The sequence below is a fragment of the Myodes glareolus genome, chromosome 2 (assembly GCF_982192425.1).
Source record: "Myodes glareolus chromosome 2, mMyoGla1.1, whole genome shotgun sequence".
In the NCBI taxonomy this organism is placed as follows: domain Eukaryota; kingdom Metazoa; phylum Chordata; class Mammalia; order Rodentia; family Cricetidae; genus Myodes; species Myodes glareolus.
This window is the reverse complement of record NC_142027.1, coordinates 30,092,625-30,114,840: the sequence shown is the minus strand read 5'-3', so window position 1 is coordinate 30,114,840 and position 22,216 is coordinate 30,092,625. Positions and strand designations below refer to the sequence as shown.

At 34.2% G+C, this 22,216-nt stretch overlaps 1 protein-coding gene across 2 annotated transcripts in view; it reads left to right on the top strand.

Annotated features, from left to right (window-relative positions):
* Positions 1 to 22,216, top strand: part of Gbe1 (1,4-alpha-glucan branching enzyme 1) — a 252,351-nt gene that overhangs the window by 167,168 nt on the left and 62,967 nt on the right. For both annotated transcript variants that reach the window (XM_087899665.1, XM_087899664.1), the window contains exons 8-12: positions 8,170 to 8,285; positions 10,467 to 10,594; positions 14,673 to 14,771; positions 18,380 to 18,490; positions 21,803 to 21,974. In XM_087899665.1, the coding sequence (XP_087755791.1) occupies positions 8,170 to 8,285; positions 10,467 to 10,594; positions 14,673 to 14,771; positions 18,380 to 18,490; positions 21,803 to 21,974 (626 nt within the window). The remainder of the gene's footprint in view (positions 1 to 8,169; positions 8,286 to 10,466; positions 10,595 to 14,672; positions 14,772 to 18,379; positions 18,491 to 21,802; positions 21,975 to 22,216) is intronic.

Here is a 22,216-nt window from a genome sequence, read left to right as displayed (position 1 = left end):
GGATAACTAAAAAGAAAGTGATGTTAATAGTATGTTTGTTTTTTAACCCCAAATAGTAACACTAATTATTTTGTAATGACTTAATCAAAGGTTGCTTCTGGTCTTGTAGAGGAAAAAAATACATAATACATAACTAGGACAGTTGTCTGGAAAAAACACCTGCTGGCAAGAGTTCCATGGGTTGGTCCTTGTGAGTTAGGAAACATTTTACTACTTCTAGGAACAGTAACAGTCTCTTCCTGTGAATACATTGTGCAATGTGGTTATGTTGAAACACTGCTTTTGTTGTAAAAGTCTAGATTGTGATATGTGCTGTTGTAACTGGTCCCTTGCCACAACCTGCATAGATTTGTTATTGACTTGACTCAAGTGATTCCTTGTGAATCAATCCCCTGCTGACTGTATTTTATATGTTTATGCATAAATATCATAGTTAGTCATAAGTGTACCTATTTCCCAAACCTTCTATTGAGTTCCTTAGTGACTCTCTGAGCTTTACAGTTGGCCTTGAGAACCACAGGATCAATTCTGTTGTAATTTGAGTTCAGTTAACTAAGATAATATATTTATGTTATAATCAAATGCATTGTCTGCATCAAATTGAATGGTTACATATTAAAGCCAAACATAAAGAAAGCTACATCTTCATCCTGGTAACACTCCATGATCTGACTTTTTTTAACATCGAGTTCTACATTTTGTATATGCAAATACATGTGCTGCTGTGCTTGTTCCTTAGACAACTTTTTTTTTTCTCTGATTCTCTGTTTAGTAGGTTCTCTAATTCTCTGGTTAACTGACATACATTTGATAAATGCATTTCAAATTAATTTCACCAGGATGTTGACTGCCAAATTCTAAGTCCCTCCTTACTACTTCCTGTGTATTTTATTTCCATTTTCTTGACTCCCCTTTACTCCCTGTTGCTATTTTCAATGTCAACTAGTTCCTAGCTCTTCTTCTTGGCCCAAGTTTGATTTATTTAATTAATACAATCTTGGGGTTCACAGTGCAATTAAATATGCCACAACACCAGGCCACTGAGTGAGTTTGCAGTCAACTACATTGTTTGCATGTGTCATGGTAAGGTAATATACACAATCATTGGATCACAGTAATGAAACATTATAAGTTTGTATTTTTTGCTTGCATGTCTGATTCTGTTTGCTCTTTTTTTCCCTATGCAACAATGACCAGCTATTTATAAAGTGTTAGTCATATAAAGCTAATTAACTGTTCTTTATGATCTAGTATTAATAATTTATAATCTAATCTTAATCTAGGATTGACAATATAATAATCGAGTTGAACATTCTTAACAGAAATGTAATAATATTATTATTTGTCTGTCTGTCTCACTCTCTGTTCTGTCACTAGTGTGATGATTGCACATATGTTTTCCTTATATTTAGAGGGTTGAAGTATATCTCAGGTGTTCCTCCTCAGATGCATTCCATCTTTTTTTTTTTTTTGAGACAGGGTATGTCACTGTCCTGTGATTCTTGATTTAGAGAGAAGTTGGCTGACTGTTGAGACTTAGGGACTCCCTCTCATTGCTTCTCATCCTTGAGAATTCCAGTCACATGCCATAGAACTTGTCTGCCTTACATTGGTTCTGGTATTGAACCCAATTCTTCCTGCTTACATGACAAAAGCACTTTACCAACCAAGCTATCCAGTACCCTCCAGAGACTTAATTTTTTTAACTTTTGGCTTTTGCTTGCTGTTCTTAACTTTAAATTTTTATGTCTGAGATTTTTCTCCTGAGCCTATTTTCCACATGTCCTTAGGAAAAGTAAGCTTTCAATGTTAGTTCGTTTTGTTTGTTCATGCTCTGAGTCTTTATTATTTTTGGTCATTTTGTAGGAGATACAAAATTTTATTTTATTACTCAATCATAAAGAATAATTATATTGTTTTAAATCCAATAAAATTTGGTTTATTATTTTTAAATACATAGTGATTCCTTTGGCTATGTCTATTATTTTTTTAAATTATTTTTTAGGCATTGCTTAAAGGTTAATAGTACTTTAGAAACCTAAAGAATAAAATTTGCTTTTGAGAATTTTCTAAGTAGATACTCAGTTGTCATTTGCTTAGTTTTGGAATATCACAAGATAATGTTTCTGTTTTTTTTTTCATCCATGCTAATAAAGTGTATTTGCACATTGTTATACCCAGATGTTGCTGTTTCTTTTCATATGTTAAAGAATGTTATTGCTTTTCTTGGCCAAAAGAAGAATAGATGAAGTATTGTAGTAATAGGAATCAGTGGGTTACTTTTTATTACTTCTACTCTTAGTTAAAAACATGACATAGAGAAATGCCTTATTTTCAATGATTGACTTCCCTCCTCTTTTTGTCTCTGAAATATGATATTTCATGATCAATTATTTCTTTTATTTTCACAGGAGTTAGAATACAGTTTTTACCTAGAAATTATTCAGTTTGTGGCATTTCTATTATGTGAAATTTATGTTCGCTAGTATAAACCAATCATGTAAAGATATAGAAATATTTAGCATAAGAAAAGTCCAGTTCCAAAAACTAGGAAGACCTAGAACACATTTGCTGTGTCTGCATGAATTAAAATTTTTAAAAAAATATATAAAATACTCTGTACTCCCAGACAAATAAGGAATTCTGAATGCAAGATAAGGCCTAAGGACAGTTTATACTATCTTGTTTATGTTTTTTATGTATTTGTCTTTGAGACAAATATTCTCTCTACCCTAGAGTGGTGTTTAGTTTATATTTTATATAAATATAGTTTTATATATATATATATATATATATATATATATATATATATATATATATATAGTCACCTTACTTTTCAGAGGGATCTTGTGGGCTGGAGACATGGCTCAGAGTTCTCTACAATCGTGATGACCAGCATTTGCATCCCACATAGCAAGCCTGACATTTTACAAAGGCTCCAGTTCTGGGAGATCTAAAGACATTACTAGCCTTTATGTTCACGACACACACACACTCAGACACACACATAAGCAAATCTTTGGACAAAATAAAATTATGTGTAACTATGCAGCATTATTTTAAAAGTATGGATAATATTGAAAAACATGTTTCAACCTATTATTGACATGTAAAACTGTAACGTAGTCATATCTTTTGAAATTTTCATATGGAATTGAACCTTCTTTTAAAACAACTATGACATGTGTGGGTAAAGAGGATATATAGGCAATCTCTGCATGACTCCATTCTAGTTTTGCTGTAAATTTGCTAAAGTTTGCTAAGTTAAAGAAAGTATAAAAAGGTATAACAAATCACTGTATAACCATATAAAATAATTTGATTACTGTACAGTTGTAACATGTTTCTTTGTTGAGTTCTAATTTTAAAACATGAATGTCTTTCTTTTTTTGTGTTTCTTTTTTTTAATCTTTTTTTATCAATTTATAAGAGTTTCCACTTCTGATCCCTCCTCCCAATACCCTCCCATTCCCCCCACTCCCTCTCCTCCTCCCTCTCCAGTCCTAAGAGCAGTCAGGGTTTCCTGCCCTGTGGGAAGTTCAAGTTCCTCCCCTCTCCCTCCAGGTCTAGGAAGGTGAGCATCCAAACAGACTAGGATCCCAAAAAGCCAGTACATGCAGATGAAACAAGACCCAGTGTCATTGTCAATGGCTTCTCAGTCAGCCCCCATGTCAGCCACATTCAGAGACTCCGGTTTGATCACATGCTCATTCAGTCCCAGTCCAGCTGGCCTTGGTGTGCTCTCATTCGATCAGTCCTCTTGTATCAGAGGGTGAACGCACTGCTTTCATAGTGTCCCATAGGTTTGAGTATGTTGTGTCTTTATTTTCATTAAATTTGAGGAACACTTTAATTTCTTTCTTTATTTCTTCTTTGACCCAGGGGTGATTTAGTAGTTGACTGTTCAATTTCCATGAGTTTGTTGGCTTCTTGGGGGTAGCATTGTTGTTGAATTCTAACTTTAATCCATGGTGGTCTGACAAGACACAGGTGGTTACTAATATTTTTTTGTATCTGTGGAAGTTTGCTTTGTTACCGAGTATGTGGTCAATTTTCGAGAAGGTTCCATGAGCTGCAGAGAAGAAGGTATATTCTTTCTTATTTGGGTGGAATGCTCTATAGATGTCTGTTAAGTCCATTTGATTCAATACCTCCAATAATTCTCTTATTTCTCTGTTAGGTTTCTGTCTGATTGACCTGTCCATTGGTGAGAAAGGTGTGTTGAAGTCTCCTACTATTAGTGTGTGTGGTTTGATGACTGCCTTGAGTTCTAGAAGAGTTTCTTTTACATATGTGGGTGCCTTTATATTAGGGGCATAGATATTCAGGATTGAGACTTCTTCCTGAAGAATTGTTCCTGTTATGAGTATGAAATGTCCATCTCCGTCTCTTCTGATTGATTTTAGTTTGAAGTCGATTTTGTTAGATATTAGAATGGCCACACCTGCTTTTTTCTTAGGACCATTTGCTTGGAAAACCTTTTCCCAACCCTTTACCCTGAGTAGATGTCTGTCTTTGTGGTTGAGGTGTGTTTCTTGTAAAGAGCAGAATGTTGGATCCTGTTTTCGTATCCAATCTCTAAGTCTGTGCCTTTTTATAGGTGAATTGAGTCCATTGATATTAAGTGATAATAAAAACCAGTGGTTGTTGACTCCAGTCATTTTTGGGGGAGGGGGTAGCAGAGTATATGTGTTTTCCTTCTTTGAGTTGTGCTTGTGAAGGGTCGCTAGATGTCTGAGTTATTTTAGGCAGTGCTGGGAATGTTGGATTCCTTGGGTTGCGATTTTCCTTCTAATATTCTCTGTATGGCTGGATTCGTAGTTATGTATTATTTAAATTTGTTTCTATCCTGGAATATTTTGTTTTCTCCGTTGATAGTGAACGATAGCTTGGCTGGGTATAGTAGTCTGGGCTTGCATCCATGGTCTCTTAGTTTCTGTAGTACCTCTATCCAGGACCTTCTGGCTTTCATGGTTTCCATAGAGAAGTCTGGTGTAAGTCTGATAGGCTTACCTTTATAAGTTACTTGACATTTTTCCTTTGCAGCTCTTAATATCCTTTCTTTAATGTGAATGCTTTGTGTTTTGATTATTATATGGCGAGGGGATTTTTTTTTTTGATCCAGTCTATTCGGTGTTCTGTATGCTTCTTAAACCTTCATAGGAATATTGTTTTTTAGGTTGGGAAAGTTTTCTTCTATAATTTTGTTGAATATATTTTCTGGACCTTTGATCTGCAATTTTTCTCCTTCTATCCCTATTATTCTTAGATTTGATTTTTTTATTATGTCCCAGATTTCCTGAATGTTTTGTGATGAGAATTTGTTGGATTTGCTGTTTTCCTTGGTCAGAGCATTTATTTTCCCTATGGTGTCTTCATAATCTGAGATTTGTTCTTCTATCTCTTATATTCTATTGCTTTTGCTTGCTTCTGAAGTCTCTGTTTGTTTACCTCGATTATTCATATCTAGCTGGCCCTCGATTTGTGTTTTCTTCATTGCCTCCATTTCAGCTTTCAATTCTTGAACTGTTTCCACTACCTGTTTGATTGTTTTTTCTTGGTTTCCCAGGGTGTCGTTTACGGATTTACTCATTTCTTCAAACATTTTGTTATATTTCTCTTCCATTTCTTTACTCATTTCTTCAATCTTTTTGTTATACTTTCTTCCAGTTCTTTAAGTGAGTTATTCATACCCTGTTTAAGGGACTCTATTGCTTTCATAATGATACTGTTTTCCACTTCTTCTGGAACAGGGTGTTTAAGTCCTTCTGTAGTAAGATCGCTGGGATCTGGTGTTTTCATGTTGTTTTTCAGATTGTTGGAGGAATTCTTGCCTTGGCGTCTGCCCATCTCTTCCTTCAACTGTTCTCTAGTGGATCTTCTGGTACTGGGTCAGGTTCCCCCCTCTGATGAATCTTCTGCTAGAGGATCCGTGACCCTTGCTGGCCAGGATTCTTGCTGAGCTGATGCAGGGCCTACCTTTCCACCACCTGCAGGCAGGCTTTTGAAACACAGTCACTCCATCCTGCCGTGTTACACTTCCAGCCCAGTCCCAGCCTGCAAGCCAGCTGAGATGGGTGTTTTTATGGCCCTGAGGTGGGGGAAGGGCATGAATGTCTTTCTTAAATGATAGAAGCTAGAGAGATGGTTTAGTCAATAATGTATTTGCTGAGTAAGCATGTGGGCATATGTTCAACCTCAGTACTCAGGTAAAGATTGATAAAGTCTGTCTGTACTCCCATTGCAAGGTATATATAGTTAGGACTCCATGGGGCTTGCTGGCTAAATGGTAAGTTCCATGTTCGGTGTGATATTCTCTAATATTTAGTTACTTTTCAATTGCTGTAACAAAACACCATGGGCAAGACAACTTATAAAAGAAAGCATTTAAATTGGGGATCAAGTTTTAGAGTGCTATGGTCCATGACCAACATGGGAGGGAGCTTGACAACAGGCAGGCAAGCATGACACATCTTTATCACAAGCCGGTGGCAGACAGAGTTAACTGGGAATGAGGCCGGTTTTGAAATCACAGACCCTGCTTCCATGGCACAGTTTCCCTAGAAGGCCACTCATCCTAGTCATTCCCAAAGATTTAGACCAACTGAGGCCAAGCATTCAAATATATGAGCCTAAGGAAGCCATTCTCATTTAAACTATTACATGGTCGGTCTTAAAACAAAACAAAACAAAAAAAAGAAGATGAAAAATCAATGGAAAATCAATTGAGAATTCTACTTAATATTCATATCTGACATCCACTTGGTTTTATACACTCCAAGCTTGCACATGTTTACATACTCACAAAATTAATGAACATGTGTTAATAAAATACAACTGAAATACATCTTTATAAGTATTTTAGCTAAGCATTTTGAACTTCCAGGTTTTCTCTCGGGTTTCATTGCTTATGTTTCTGAGTTTATTCTTACATTTATTTTTTCAATCATTCACTAGGTTTTAAAGTTCAAGGTAGCTTATTTCAAGTAGGTATTAGTAACAGCATTCATCTTCCCTCTGAAGTGAGTTATACTTCTCAAGTTGATTATGATGACTTAATCTCTGCTTATGTCAGATTGTTCGTTAATATGAAGGAGGTTTAAAAATACATAAATTTGAGCTGTGTTAAGGACTTGTGTACACTATTACAACTTTGTCATTAAGCTAAATGAGGTATTAAAGTATTAAAACTGCAGTTGTAATAGGATAGAGAATTCAACCATGTCTCTACATCTGAAGAAAATACTAATTGACACTGCCCTCTTTTCAATTGTCCGAAATAGACTTGCTTCACGTGGTGTTTTTAATTGAGTAATACAGTTCTTTTTCCTTCTGTTTTGATGGATTGTGGATTCTGAGTGCTATGCTTTATGAAATATGTGGGAGAGGGATTTTGTAATTAGGCTTTTATTTTTGCTTCTATATAAGAGCAGTCTAGTAAATGTAATTTTTTTACCATCTGAGGAAGTCTTTTATCATTTATTTCTTCAGTGGAATTATAGTCAAGTATTTTAAAAAGATATTCATTGAAGCCACTTCTCTATTCTAAACTTTAAAATGTTCTTTTTTTTTTTTTGATTTTTTGAGACAGGGTTTCTCTGTAGTTTTTGGTGCCTGTCCTGGAACTAACTCTTGTAGACCAGGCTGGCCTCGAACTCACAGAGATCCGCCTGCCTCTGCCTCCCGAGTGCTGGGATTAAAGGCGTGCGCCACCACCGCCCGGCCCTAAACTTTAAAATGTTCTTAATAGAGAAAATAACCTCCTCTCATTACTATGATATAGTCAATGAACAATCTTGATTAAAATTAAATTATAAATAGCATTTTCATATTTAGTTATATTATCTGTACTTGACTATCTGGTTGATAAGGGTAGAACACTGAACAAGACAACACAGGCGGCTGCTTTATAATTCTTCCCTTCCCTTTTACTTTTCTCAGATTTTGAATGATTCTGTGGATAAAGGGAATTTAGTGTTTTCCATTTAGAATGAGCTTCATTTTATAAACCATACTGGATGTTATCTACTGTTTGTATATGTTTCTTGATTATCATGCTTCTTTAGACAGGGAAGTAATTCTAGCCCATACTCTAAACAAATGATATCTAACAACTAAGGAAAACACTGTTTGCATTATACTTAACCTTGTTTTTGTCTAATATTTTAGCTGGGAAGTTTTAAGATTCCTTCTGTCAAACATAAGATGGTGGTTGGAAGAATACTGCTTTGATGGGTTCCGTTTTGATGGTGTTACATCCATGCTTTATCATCACCATGGGATGGGTAGGTACCTGATATTTTATAGATGTGAAGTATGAGTTTAGTTTTCACTGTTAAGTTGTAGCCAGGTGTGGGGTTCTCCTATAGAAACTGCTATGGTCATCACTGGCAGGTAATTGTCTATTGTTTACGCCTTTTGTGTAGTCGTTTCTGATACGATTTAATAAGAAACCAAAAGTGTACATTTACATTTCTATGTCTTCTTTATAAAAATGGATCCTTAATATAAGAGTTAAAAAATAAATGTAAAGAACCATTTACCACCGTGCATCAATATGTATATATATGTATATACACATACATATGCATATATGTGATATATTAAACATTTAAACCAGATAAAAATGATTAGTTAGAACATTTTGTACATTATGCATATAGAAAATATGTGTATTGTTTACTTAATTTAAATTAAATTGAAGAATTGATCAAGCCATCATTTTGAAAATTGAACAAAATTATACTCAGAATTTCAATTTCCCAAAGACATGACATACAGATAATTGGTTTGCTTTCATTTTATGTTTTGTTGTGGCTGCGTCTTGCTGGTTAGGCTACATGAACATAAAACTAATTCTTCTCTCTCAAGCTTCCTCCACAGTGATGGAATTTCAATTATGGGCCTCCATACCCAGTCTTTATTTTATTCTATGTAAATATGTTTTGGTCAAGTCCTGCTGACTATGGTGATGACCCTATGAGAAATTTGTGTGTGGTGAATGTGTATCTCTGTCTGTGTCTGTATTAGTTTCTTGTGACTTTTCTTTGCTCTTTTTTCTTCTGTTCATTTGCTTTGTCCTATTCTAATATATTAGTTTTTGTTTTATTATTACTCTTTCGATGCCTGTTTTTTTCCTAAGGTGACATAGAAAGGGGATGAATCTGGATAGGAGGAGATGTGAGGATGATCTCAAAGGAGTTGGGAGAGTGGATAGCATAATCAGAATCTATGAAGAAAAAGCAATTTATTTCATGGATAAAAAATGTTTGAATTTGTGGTAGCTTGCTTTCCAAAACGTATATTCAGATTTCCTAGGGAAACAAATTGTGGCTTATGATTTTGATAGCTGAATGGTAGGGAACTTGAGAAAATGAGGAATTTTAGCAGAAGGATACAATATTTCAACTTTCAGACACGTATTTGGGAGGTATATCATACAGGATGGTCAGTGTGGTTATGTGTTCTATTGCTGCTGTAGAATTTAATTAAAGGTAAATTCTAGAATTATTTTATGCTACCCCACCCCTGTCCCTAATTCACATATATGTTCCACTGACAGCACATAGGATGTATATGATTAATTTGCTGGGATAATGAATATATGCTATACACCTATATGGAAGTATTATCTTGGGCCAGCAAGATGGCTCAGCAGATAAAAATGTGCTGTGCCAGCCCAGTGATTGCATCAGTGAAGTTGGAATGGAAGAGTTTACCACGTGACATTGCCCTCTGCCCTCATCTGATTATCTTCAAGATACCCTGGGAATAACAATAAAATAAAAATAATTTTTAAAAGTGTATCTAAGTGACTTAAGGTGTCTGTTCCATATTGTAAATGAAAGAAGACTGATTTTGGTAAAGTGGGAAAATTGACAGATAATTATTATTGAGGTTTATATGTGAAAGAATAGTGGGCATGACCTTTTATAATTACACATTAACTTATCCTTTAATGTCACAAGGCAGCAAATGGACATGACAAAACAAGGGTCAGCTTGAGCCTGTCTTGGTGATTACACACTTAGGGGCACTGAGTCCTACCTCGATCAGTCCAGACCCAGTAGATCAGTGGTGAGTGTTAGGCCCTCCTTAATCCCCGCTACCCATGCCTTGTCTTTTCATGGCCCATTCTTTTTCTCTTTTCTAATATGGTAGGAATGTATTGGAATTTGGACTTTTGAATATATTTGAATTCGTTTTAAGTTGCATTACATATTTCACTGCTATAAAAGTTAGTTAGAATTAAATTTCATCTTTAAATTTTTGTGTTTTGTTTCTTTCAAGCAGCAATTGATTTGCAGGATTTTCTGATTTCTGAGTATTGGGTTAGTGCATTTTCAAGTGGTAACTTCATGATATTCCCTTACAGTAGCGTATTCCTCACAATCTGTGATTTGTTTTCATAAACTTAAGATTCACTTCTTTATATACCATATTCCTTTTTTTCCCATGTTAATCAGGTCAAGGGTTTTCGGGTGACTATAATGAATATTTTGGACTACATGTTGATGAAGATGCTTTGATTTATCTCATGTTGGCAAATCATTTGGCTCACACGTTGTATCCAGATTCTATTACCATAGCAGAGGTAAGACTGTGTGATGTTATACCACCTCACCCCTTTAATACAGGATATTTTGGTAGCATATAGTATTTGAATAACTAAATTTATGTCATCAATAATTGCAAAAATGTCATTGTGCACTGACGATGGTTCAGCTCTCTTGTAAGGATGGCGCATTATTTGGAATTCACTGTTTTCCTACTAGGGAATGATTTACACTAATTGCTTGACATTATTCCATTGTTAGAAAGAAAATGTCAATGGTTAGGAAGTAAAATGTCCTAATTAGTGAACAATTCCTTCTTCCTGACACCTTCAGTGGTGAAAAGAATTGAGTACTAATGTGCCACTGTCAGTTCTATTCATTCATTCATTCATTCATTCATTTACTTATTTATTTGTTTGTTAATTTATTTTCTGACTTAATCATTAGAGATGTCATGGATCACTGCCTGCACACTTTTCTGATGCATTTTGTGTTCTGATGCAATTACCTTTCCTGTTTACATTATGGCCCTCAGGCTGTCAAATGTTCACCAATTATTCATGATTATTAAAAGTTCATGATTAACTGTCCCAAAGCTGTGCTGTAATGATATAATTTGGCATATCTATAATTGACAATTCCCTCCTTGATGATAAATATGATAAATTATGAAGTTTGTCAAATACTTCTGCTAATTTAGATTTAATACCAACCCCTTTTGCTGTCTTCTAAGAAAAAATTGTTATTAATATTGAATTTAGAATTTTAATATTTTTTAAGTATAATTGTAAGCCTTTAAGATACTAACATTATGTTTAAGAAGAATTTTTATTAAGCTTTCCCTTTGTCCTGTTGGAATTCCATTTATTGGATTGAATTCCCTTCTTTCTGAATTTATTATTTTTATACAGTTTTCCTGTCTGTCATTTCTCAGAAACAATAGTCTCTAGATAGTACATGTAACTCTATTGTTAGACTATAGTTTGAAAACAGTTTTATTTCTGTCAGACCTTCCTTTTGCCATTTAAATGACATTTGGGAATATTTTCAGAAGATAATCCTGAAAGAAGTTCTTATATAGAAGTAATGCAGAAGTCCCAAACTACAAAACACCCAGTAATAATTCATTGTATCAACTTCACTACCTGTTCTCAGAACTCTTAGCTATGTATACTTTGTTCTGAATTGCTTTTCATAGCAAATATTTTAAATTTAATTTTACTTTTTGAAAACCTATTTTAATTTATCTGTCAAACATCAAAAATTATTTTGTCAATTATATTCATGACAACCCAAAGCAGAGCTAATATACGTGGCAAATTACTACAAACAATTAATGACAGTGCAAATGAAAAGTGAGTCGTGATGAAGAAGAAGCAATACATGAAAGTGAAGATTGGTACATTGATCTTTCCACTCATTTCAAGTAAAATGGTTTCATCATCTAGGGAGCTCTATCTGATTATCACAGTTTCTACCAACGAAACTCTCAGACTTTAGCCTACTTTCTGTTACTTGGTTTTAGATTTTTTTTTTAAGCAAGATATGCTTTCAATTTATTCTACTCAAATTGAAAACTGCTTCAATTTCAATACATGACTTCTCTGTCTAGTGGGAGGCTCTTCAAAATACTGAATTAATCTTCATGAACTTTTTCAAAACATTGGTAAAATGAATGTGATGGAATTTTATGTAAATTTATATAGTAGAAATATGAATTTATTACTAATTGCAACTATAACAAAATCATTTTAACGAAACTGTTCACCATTGTAAAAAGTTAGTTTATTAATGGAAATATTTTTTATAAGTTATGTTTTTGATCAGTAGCCAGAAATATTCTAGATTTTAAAGAACCAAATTTATTTAAATTCAGAACCCACAATATTTCCTACATGCTTTATCAAATGTTTTCACACATATGTTTCATAGTTGGAATATATTACCTTTATATTTATTCTTTCTTTTGTCTTTTACATTCAAAAGGGTGGCCACTAGCACCTCCTTTTGACAAGAAAACTTGGAATAACCCATAGACTAATGGGAGAGCTTCCTATGATTCTGACTTAGAGATTGTGACAAATTTGATATCTGTGTTTTTCTTCTATTTTATTTTTAGAAAGATGCATATAATACTGATTATCTAGTTTTTTTTCTCAAGCAAAGTTGCCTTGAGCTTAAATCCCAGCCATCAGTAATCATTCCAGACCATTTGATCACAATGGAAGTCTTCGCAAAGTATTTTGTCTTTAATTCTATCATCTAATAGAAGCCTGATATTTTATAGATTCTCAGCCCATTTTGTAACAGCAAATTGAACTGAATACCTGCATATGTGAACAAATGCCTTCTGTTTGCTAAGTACACCTTTAGTAGGTATTCCTGATGATCTTCATTCTGTTTCCATAGTGAGCTTTAAGGAACTGTTAGGAATTTAAGTATGATGAGTAAGCATTTTGGTTCCCAGTGGTTGTATTTCAATGTAACACGCATTTGTTTTTGTTGTTCTAGCATAAGAAAGTAGTCAATCAGTTCTGAGTCCAGAGAAGTCAACACTTTTCTTCCTCAAACTTTTCTGTGCGTAGTATACAGATGAGGTTATCAAAGCAGTAGCATTTTAGCTAACTCTGGTTTCAGAACGTGATGTCCTTTTCTAAGAATTTCCATAGAAGAATTTAAACTATGACACAAGTTAAAAAAGTTGTTGCAAGCATAAAAAGTATATACTTTAAGGGAGACCAAATATATAGATCTTAAATGATTGAGAGGGACACTGGTGGAAAGATGTAAATCTCTGCCTTCACTATGGCCTATGTCCGTTGGGCAGGTAAATATTGCCATTTCATGGTAAATGGAGATATATTTGTTCATGTCCTCATTTATGCATGTAGATAAATCAGATAAATATCCCTTATTTATCTTGTATCTCCTAGCACTCAGAACATTTTTATTGAGTACCTTCTTTATGCCAAGTGCTAGCTGCCAAGCAAGAGTCCTCCTTTGGTGACATTAGCTAACAAAAGCAACTCCTTCCATTATGTATCTTACAAGCAAGAAGTAGGGAAAGAGAATCCTGGGTAGTACATCATAGAGCAAATGGGTAATGGCTGATGTCTTAAGTGAATCTTTAACTAAAGAAGTTCATATTTCTAGTATTAGATATTGAACAGGACAGAAATACAAACAAACTCTCTAATGAGATATTAGTTGTTATTGTAAAACAGAATTAGAACTGGAGAAATTCCATTTGAAGACCTACAGTATAAGTAAAAGGTAATTTAGAGTCAATAAAACTGGCCATAGAAACTGAACAGAAGAAAATGGTTTGTTTGAAATTTATTGTGGAGTTGGAACGATAGTATTTAGCTTGTATTTTGCTGTTGTTGTTACAAAAATATCTTCTGCTATATCCATATTCTTTTGCCCAATTTTTCAGCTCAGTTTTCTATTTGATTAATATTTACTTCTCAGTATTCCAAGGGTATCATGACAGGAGAACACACTCTGTCAACAGGTGATGTCTGATGTCTGAGCCATGACTCCACCATTAATAAACCTTTCTCTCTGTCTCAAGATTCCTTCACCTCAGTGAGCCTTTGCTTCTATATCTGCTAATGAAAACACCCAGTGGCTGATCTCAGTGACCCTTTCCAGTATGACCTACTAAAGTGAAGACACCTTATTTCTTTGCTGTTAATGTATTCACTGTGTTTTCCATTTCTTCGAGAGCTAGTACTCACAGGGCTAAATATAGAGAGAAATAGTGCAGAGAGATGGTATATACATTTATGTTTTTGCTAAACATGGTAGGTAAATTGGTTTTTTAAAGCCTCGATGATTAAACAATATTTTGAAAATATGTTTACTAATTTTTATTCTCAAGGTGATACTAATGAAAGGAATAAAAGCCTTTTGAAGTGAAAGTTGTACTAGTGTGAAAACATTAGAAAAATGACTAGGATGTGAATTCACAATTGTGTTTGCTTTTATAATTACGGATCAAAATATTCAAAACTATATGTTTTTTTTCTTAACTTTGTTTTTTGTTCTAGATTTTGCTGTCCAGAAATTATTTTGAGTAATATGAACTGATATTTGTAATGTACTTTGTTTTAGGATGTATCAGGGATGCCAGCTCTCTGCTCTCCTACTTCCCAGGGAGGAGGTGGCTTTGACTACAGATTAGCAATGGCAATTCCAGATAAATGGATTCAAGTAAGATTCCATGTTATTTTCATCCCCCCCATGTATCATATATGAATTTATTTATCTGTTCCATTTATTTTTTAATCATAATTATTCGTTGCAGATATAAATGAAATATTAGTTCTTCTGTAAGTGTGTCAGTCTTGTGCTTTTTACAAGATGGTTCTCAGAATTTTAAAAAGTGTAGCGAAGTTTTCACATTTCTGTGATTAAGGCAGGAGAAAGTGATATGAATCAGGTGTTGAGCAGAGTTTTGCCCTATAAATGCGTACCTGTGAAACTGTTGTGCTATGTATTGAAAACACATCAAATGTCCTCAATACATTTATTCCTTTCTGCAGTCAACTAGTGAAGGAGAAATTACTTAATTTCTTGTACTTCCTTCAGAGTATGATCTTTCATACAGCAAATCTAAGTTGACCACTGCCTTTATTCAGCAAATTATTACTAACTCTTAAAGAGTAGGACAGAGTAATCATAGAGGGTAGAAGCATATTTCTTCTCAATGCAGTTTTATTAATTCTAATTTTATTCTTTCCTCCCTTCTGCCTCCCCCCATTGTGTGTGTGTATGTGTGTGTGTGTGTGTATGTATGTATGTATGTATGTATTCATACGAGTTTTCCTAAATGATCAAAATCTAATGTTTTAGCTTTGAAAAACACACTTTGAGAAGTTATGCCTACAGTCATGTTCTGAATAAATATAAGAACACATCTGTATGAAAACTCATAGGATCTATGATTGATGTTACTGTCATCATCACTTGCTGTCCTTTCTGTCCTTCTAGGCAGGTTCTACAATGCTCAGCTCTGATATTGAGAAGTGAACTAGGCAGAAGTTTATTTCTGCTTTTCTTTTAATAATGATTCCTTAAACAATAGCAGGTCCACAAACAAATATTTTACAAGGTCAGTTTAGGCTACGTGATTGTTCTGGTTTAGTACATTGAAAGATGCATTTAGTCTGTTACTATATAAACAGTGTTTGTCTTTTCACATTTCTTTTTTTGACATAAGGTTATCAGCCCAAATTTCTTATCACTTATAGTCTTTTATTTATAAATCATTTCCGCTTAAGTGCCAAATCCTACTTTTTAATCTGTTATTAAAATTCTTCACTGTACTTCGTGTAGGTTCAAGAATGTATCAAAAGTATATATCAACCTAGAATTATTTTCTAGTCAATCATAGCTCACAGTGGAATATAATCTTATATGTTGATGGTGTTCTTTTTTCCCTTCCAAATCTGTAAAATTAGTCCATTAAACATTTTAGTACCTTCTCTACAATAGTAGGCTGAGTGTCATACAAGTGGAGAGATTATCATCTAGTGCCTAGATACGATCATCTTAAATTCAGAAACCCTTTAAAGGCATGTGCCATTTTCTATTTTATGAATCTACTTAAAAATGTTTCTGCATCACCAATTTTTGGCTTTAGTTCATAAATCTAGATTGTTAAATATTCTTAAATCCTTTGATACAGTGACCCTGGTCTGTTTTTATGAGCTACATAGTTAAAACTATAACTAAACCCTGGGCATATAGTCCAGCTCGTGCGAGCATGTCCTACTCTTTCAGAGGATCTTGTAAGATTTCCTATATCCACTTTGTGACTCACGGATGACTGTAACTCCAGTCCCAGGTATTCCCATCACCACCTTCTGGCATCTTCTCACACTATATGCATCTAGTACATAGATATATGCTACAGGCAAAAAAAATTGTAAAGTAAAAATTTACATTTCTTTTAAAATAATTTGTCTCAAAATAGCAGTGAAACCATCAAATATATTAAACCAAATGACAAGTCTAGTCGGAATAAGTGTGGCTTTCAGTATCATCCACTCAAAAGCTATGGATAAGACATGAATGCTAGATTACAGTCATGATTTTGTAGCCCTAAGTTATTTGAAATATTCTTTTCGTGTTCTTTTGCACTCTGTTGATTAGAATAGCATTAGATTTTAAATATTCCCATAAGAAATACTTACGAAGATATGGGATAGTCTTTGTTTTCTGGTTTGATTTTGCCTCATCAGATTTAGAAGACTAAGTCTATCACGTAAAGGCGATGTATGCATTTTCCTGAATTCCTTCACTACTCATTATACGAAGGGATGTATGCATTTGGAACTTGTCTGCTCATCCTACCTGATATTTTTGTGTGATATAGATATGGATTATGTTTATGCTTTTGTGTTATAAAGTTATATATTTAGGTGCATTTTGTAATTGATCAGTTCTTCAGTGGTGCTAAGTTGCAAACTTGTACAATGCCATAAATAATACACCAACATTGATTTAGGTAAGATATAAAATACTCTCTTACTGTCTTTATAGACGTCCATTTTATTCTGACTCCCAGCCACTCCTTGATCCCTAGCAATGACTATTTCAGCTGTGTTTTTCTGGTATCAAAAATTTCTAGTTTTCTATTGAAATGGCAACTTGCCACAGATTTAGAATCTTGCTGCATTGCTCAGTTATTATCTCATCTGCAGTTTGTATCCACCACGTTATCATATTTGGAGATTATAAAACACTCCATGTAGCACAGATATAAGAATAAATGAGAACAGGAACTGTAGAACCATCTTGTAATTTTGCCTACAAGCAAGTTTTCTCAATACTTTGAACAGAGAATTGGCCCAAGCAGAAAAATTATATAGAATAATAGTGAAACTGCAACCTCATGTTGAGTAAGGTCACGGGAAAGTAATTGAATGATATCCATAGTTCTGGGAAGAGATAAAACATCAAGTACACAGTGGTAGATGCTAGGAGGAAACACTTCATGTGAGGTCTGAGGGTCAGTGGTGTCATGCACAGAAAGTATTTAACTAAGAAAGAGCAATTACTGACCTAAGAGATGACATCTGAGGTCTTAGGCCAGTGGCATCACAGCAGGGTTAAAGGGCAAAAGCCAGACCAAAGAAAATGAAGTGGAAAGAAAATTAGTGTGATCTATTAAGATAATAATTATTTTATAATTAGCATTTTCACTCTGAAATAATTGTTTTAATTATAATTGTTTATACGCTTCCTGCTAACACATTTTTATTCCAGTCTAAAAATGTAGCAGGCGTATCTCTAGTGTATGAAAGCTACAGGAAGACCTAGTGTGAAATGACAGGGAAGAGAAATCAAGTTAAATGCCAATCATGATGCTCCAGTTATTCCAGGTAATCAAAAAGTAGCAGAGCTCTCAAAGAATAATTTGAAACATATGCAAAAAAAACAGTCACCTACACACCAACATGCATGGTATACCCTTCCGTTTATGCATACTGTATTAAACTTTATAGAATGATATAAGTGAAATATGTACAGCAGAAACATTAAAGAAACCTAGCATTAGCCTTGTTAATATCTTATGGGTAGATAAATGCCTACCACTGTTGCCTTTGCTTTAATGCTCTTGAATGCTTATGTTATTTGAAAATAAAGTTTTACATTTAGTAAAACCACAAAATGATATCATTACTTTATATATATATATATTATATATATATATGTATATATAATAGTTTAGAATAATATGTATGCTGTCAGGTTGAGGTTTTAAGAAAGAAAATCTGTGTTCATTCGAAGTTGTTTTCCTCTCCTTTGTGTAGTTACTTAAAGAATTTAAGGATGAAGATTGGAATATGGGCAATATAGTGTACACTCTCACAAATCGACGCTATCTTGAAAAATGTGTTGCTTATGCAGAGAGCCATGATCAGGTAAAGGAATATAAATAAAGTCATTTTTTTCTTTGTCAATATTTATGTTCCCTTAAATCTTTGTATTCTGTTATATCGCTAAATATAAACTGTTATAATTAAGTATAGATATTGTAACATTAATGTATGTATAAACATACAGGGATCCACATTTGAAAAGCATTTTAAAGTTACTTCATAATCTATAAATTATTCTTTTGAGTTGCAGTACAGTGCTTCATATTAAAGTTGCCAGTGTTAATGGTTTCTTTTTCTGTAAAAACAGTGTTTTTAATCTAGTGTGCTGATAGTGCCATGATAGGTATCTACATACATTTTTCTCTTTTTATATTTTCCCCTTTGATCACAGAAGTCTTCTGCTGGAATGGATCACCTGGGCTGCACTTGTCCTAAGTTAGTCTATCTTCTCTGGTGCAGAATGAACTATTTTCCAAAGAGCATCAAATTGTCAAGCAGGTTCTATTGGCTGAAGCTTGCCATTCAAAATCACTCTTGCAGGACCAGTTCCATCCCTTCCCCAGCTCTAAGCCTTCTATTCAATACCATAAAACTTCTACCTGTTTCTGACAGGTCTTCTGCTTTCAGTCTTATACTTTGCCCTCCACCTAATTCACCAGAGAGGCGCCCCCTCAGACTTGGCCCAAGTATCGGATTCTCGATGAAGCTGTAATTCATGAAGGAAAACTTAACTGCTTTGTGTTCTGCCTTCCCATCAAGTATTAGGGCAGGGGAAAAGTGTTTTCCCATTCATTTTTTCACCCCTACACTTGAGTACTGGGACCACTTCTACACCACTCAATAAATATATTATATCAGGAGGGGAGGCACCATTTAGCAATTTATACCTAATTTAATTCTTTTTGTGTATGTGTGGCAGGATTTCTCTATGTTAAACTCAGTGTCTTAGGACTTGCTGTGTTGATCAAGCTGTCCTGAAACTTACAGAGATCCACCTGCCTCTGCCTCCCCAGTGCTGGAATTAAAGGCAGGCCTCATTATGCCTGGCTAAAATTTATTCTTATATGCATCAAAATTATAAAAATTCCATTTTATGGGTAATAAATGAAGGCAATAAATATTTTGAAATTCCTAGGAATGCCTATATTAAGAGAATAAATGTATTTGTTATTGTAGTATTAATAGGCATTAATTAATAATGGCTTTTCATTTTTTTCCTTGTTAGGAATGTGCAAATACACAGGCCATTGGCAAAGCCCTGACTCACACTCTACCTTTTTCTTGTGCCTGTGTATACAGTAAACTTGAAAACAACTGTGCTTGCTCAATTTTCATGATTTTTTTTGTTGTTTTTCTGTGGCATACATCGGTACCTACCCTAACTCTCCTAGAATATTTACTGTTTTGGACTCTAAGTAGAAGTTTGTTGCACTTCAAAGCAGACCTCTACGAAATTTGCAACTACCAAATTGGGTATGACTTTCTTGTCCACTTGAGTTTTAACGTATATGATCTAAATAGCAGTTCAGGTACATACCTATAAAAACACAGGCTAGATAAAAAAAACAGTAATTTAAAGGGTAGACAGCAGGGTGCTGGGAGGGGGAAGTTCTCACTAAGGATGAAGCAGTGAAAATTGTTTCCTGTAGTCCCAGCTCTTGGAAGGCAGATGAATCTATCTGAGTTTGAGGCCAGACTGGTCTGCAGAGTGAGTTCAGGGATAAGCAGAGCTACTTAGAGAAATCCTGTCTCAAAGCAACAACAGCAGCAACAACAAAAACTAAACAACAAAAAAGCAGTGAAAATTAAAATGCATGCATAAATTATTGCTTTATTTATAAATAGATATATAGAAATCACAGCACATTGTAAATTGCCAACATATATATTTGTTTGAATAAATGAAATAAAAAACATTTGGGTAGATTAAAAAATTGAAAATGAAAGATTATAAATTTACTTTGCAACTTTTTACCCTATTTATAAAGAACTGTAGGTTTACTGAGATTATTTCATTCTTTTATGGATGAAAAATTGTCAGGAATGTCAACAGTGAAAAAATTGCCTCATTCATTACAGAAGAAAATGTGCTCTTATTTTTCAACTTGGTAAAAAGACATTCAAACACCTCTTTATACAATCAATAAATTTAAACACATATAATACATGGTAGAAGGTATTATAGAATTTTTAGATAAATGCTTAAGCTTACTTATTAAGTACCTATCAGCCAATGGGATGTATTTTAGAGGGCTACTTGACTTTGAAATAATCATCCCATGTGAACCTAAACTAAAGCCATCAAAATGCTTTTTTTTTTGTTTATTTGCATTTTGTTTCTTTGACACAGGATTTCTCTGTAGCTGTGGAGCCTGTCCTGGAACTACCTCTTGTAGATCAGGTTGGCCTCGAACTAACAGAGATCTGCCTGCCTCTGCCTCTGCCTCCCGAGTGCTTGGATTAAATGTGTACACCACCAACACCCAGCAAAATAATTTTTAAGCCGAATTGGCGATTATGAAAACAATCAAGTATATATAATCATATAAGTAGAAAAGGCAAATTGTTTAGGAATTTGTGCTATAGATTTGCGCTCAAACTTCAAAGGAGTCATCCTCATTAAAATAGCCTAGTGGTATAATAGGTTTATAATTGTAAAGACTTCCAAAGTGGAAGATTCAGCATACCGAGATTCTGTGCTACCTCCCACCATGCATTTCACTATCTACTCCTGATCTGTCAGTGAGGAGTACTTTCATTAGTTTCTAGTCTTCACCAGGGCACGTCGTCAGAAACCCCCCTTCCTGCTGCCTAGAGCACTAATGAGCCAACTGTCCTAATCATCAGTTGTTCACTTTCAGATAAAATGAACTAAATAGAAGTACCAAATAAAGAATGCAAGCTTGAAGTTTTATCTCATAAGGGGAACAAAGGATCTTTGTAATTTCTTTATCTACTTTACTATTTCACATACATATACATAGGTATATTTTAAATTTTCCCCATTGTTTCAAAAGAAATGGAATCATGGTATATTTTTTTTTGGTCATGTAATATTCTTACCACTGTAGGAAGCATTTTTTAAAAAAAAATCTTAAGCTCCGTCCTAGACATAACTCAGGTTTCTAATTGATTCTTATCAATCTTTTTTGAAAATTAAACATTGTCTTAAACCCACATTGTTCCCATTTACCAGCTGCCTTTCAGCAAAAAAAGTAACCACTGGAAATTATAGGTCCAAATACCTGTCTTTCATGGTTCTCTCAGAAATGGCCTAGTACTACACTGCTGCTAGCTATAACTGCTCAGCCTTAGTAGCCATGTTCGTCTTATCTCAGTGAATTGTTTCCGCAGGCACTGGTTGGCGATAAGACGCTAGCATTTTGGTTGATGGATGCCGAGATGTACACGAACATGAGTGTTCTGGCTCCTTTCACTCCAGTTATTGATCGAGGAATACAGCTTCACAAGATGATTCGGCTCATTACTCACGGGCTTGGTGGAGAAGGATATCTCAATTTCATGGGTGAGTGTGAGTGAGACAGAAAATGCGTCTGTTCTTAAAATGCTATATAAGTGACGGATATTTTAGTTTGATTTTTAAGATTAAAAAATATAAACTTTAATTTTGTTCATTATTTTTGTCAATAAGAATGCTGAAATATTTGTAATCCTAAAGTTATTTTAAATGTTTTCATTCTGATGTTTTTATAGAAATTTAATATTAAGCATAGTAAAGTTGTAGTTGTCATATAACAATCTAATAAG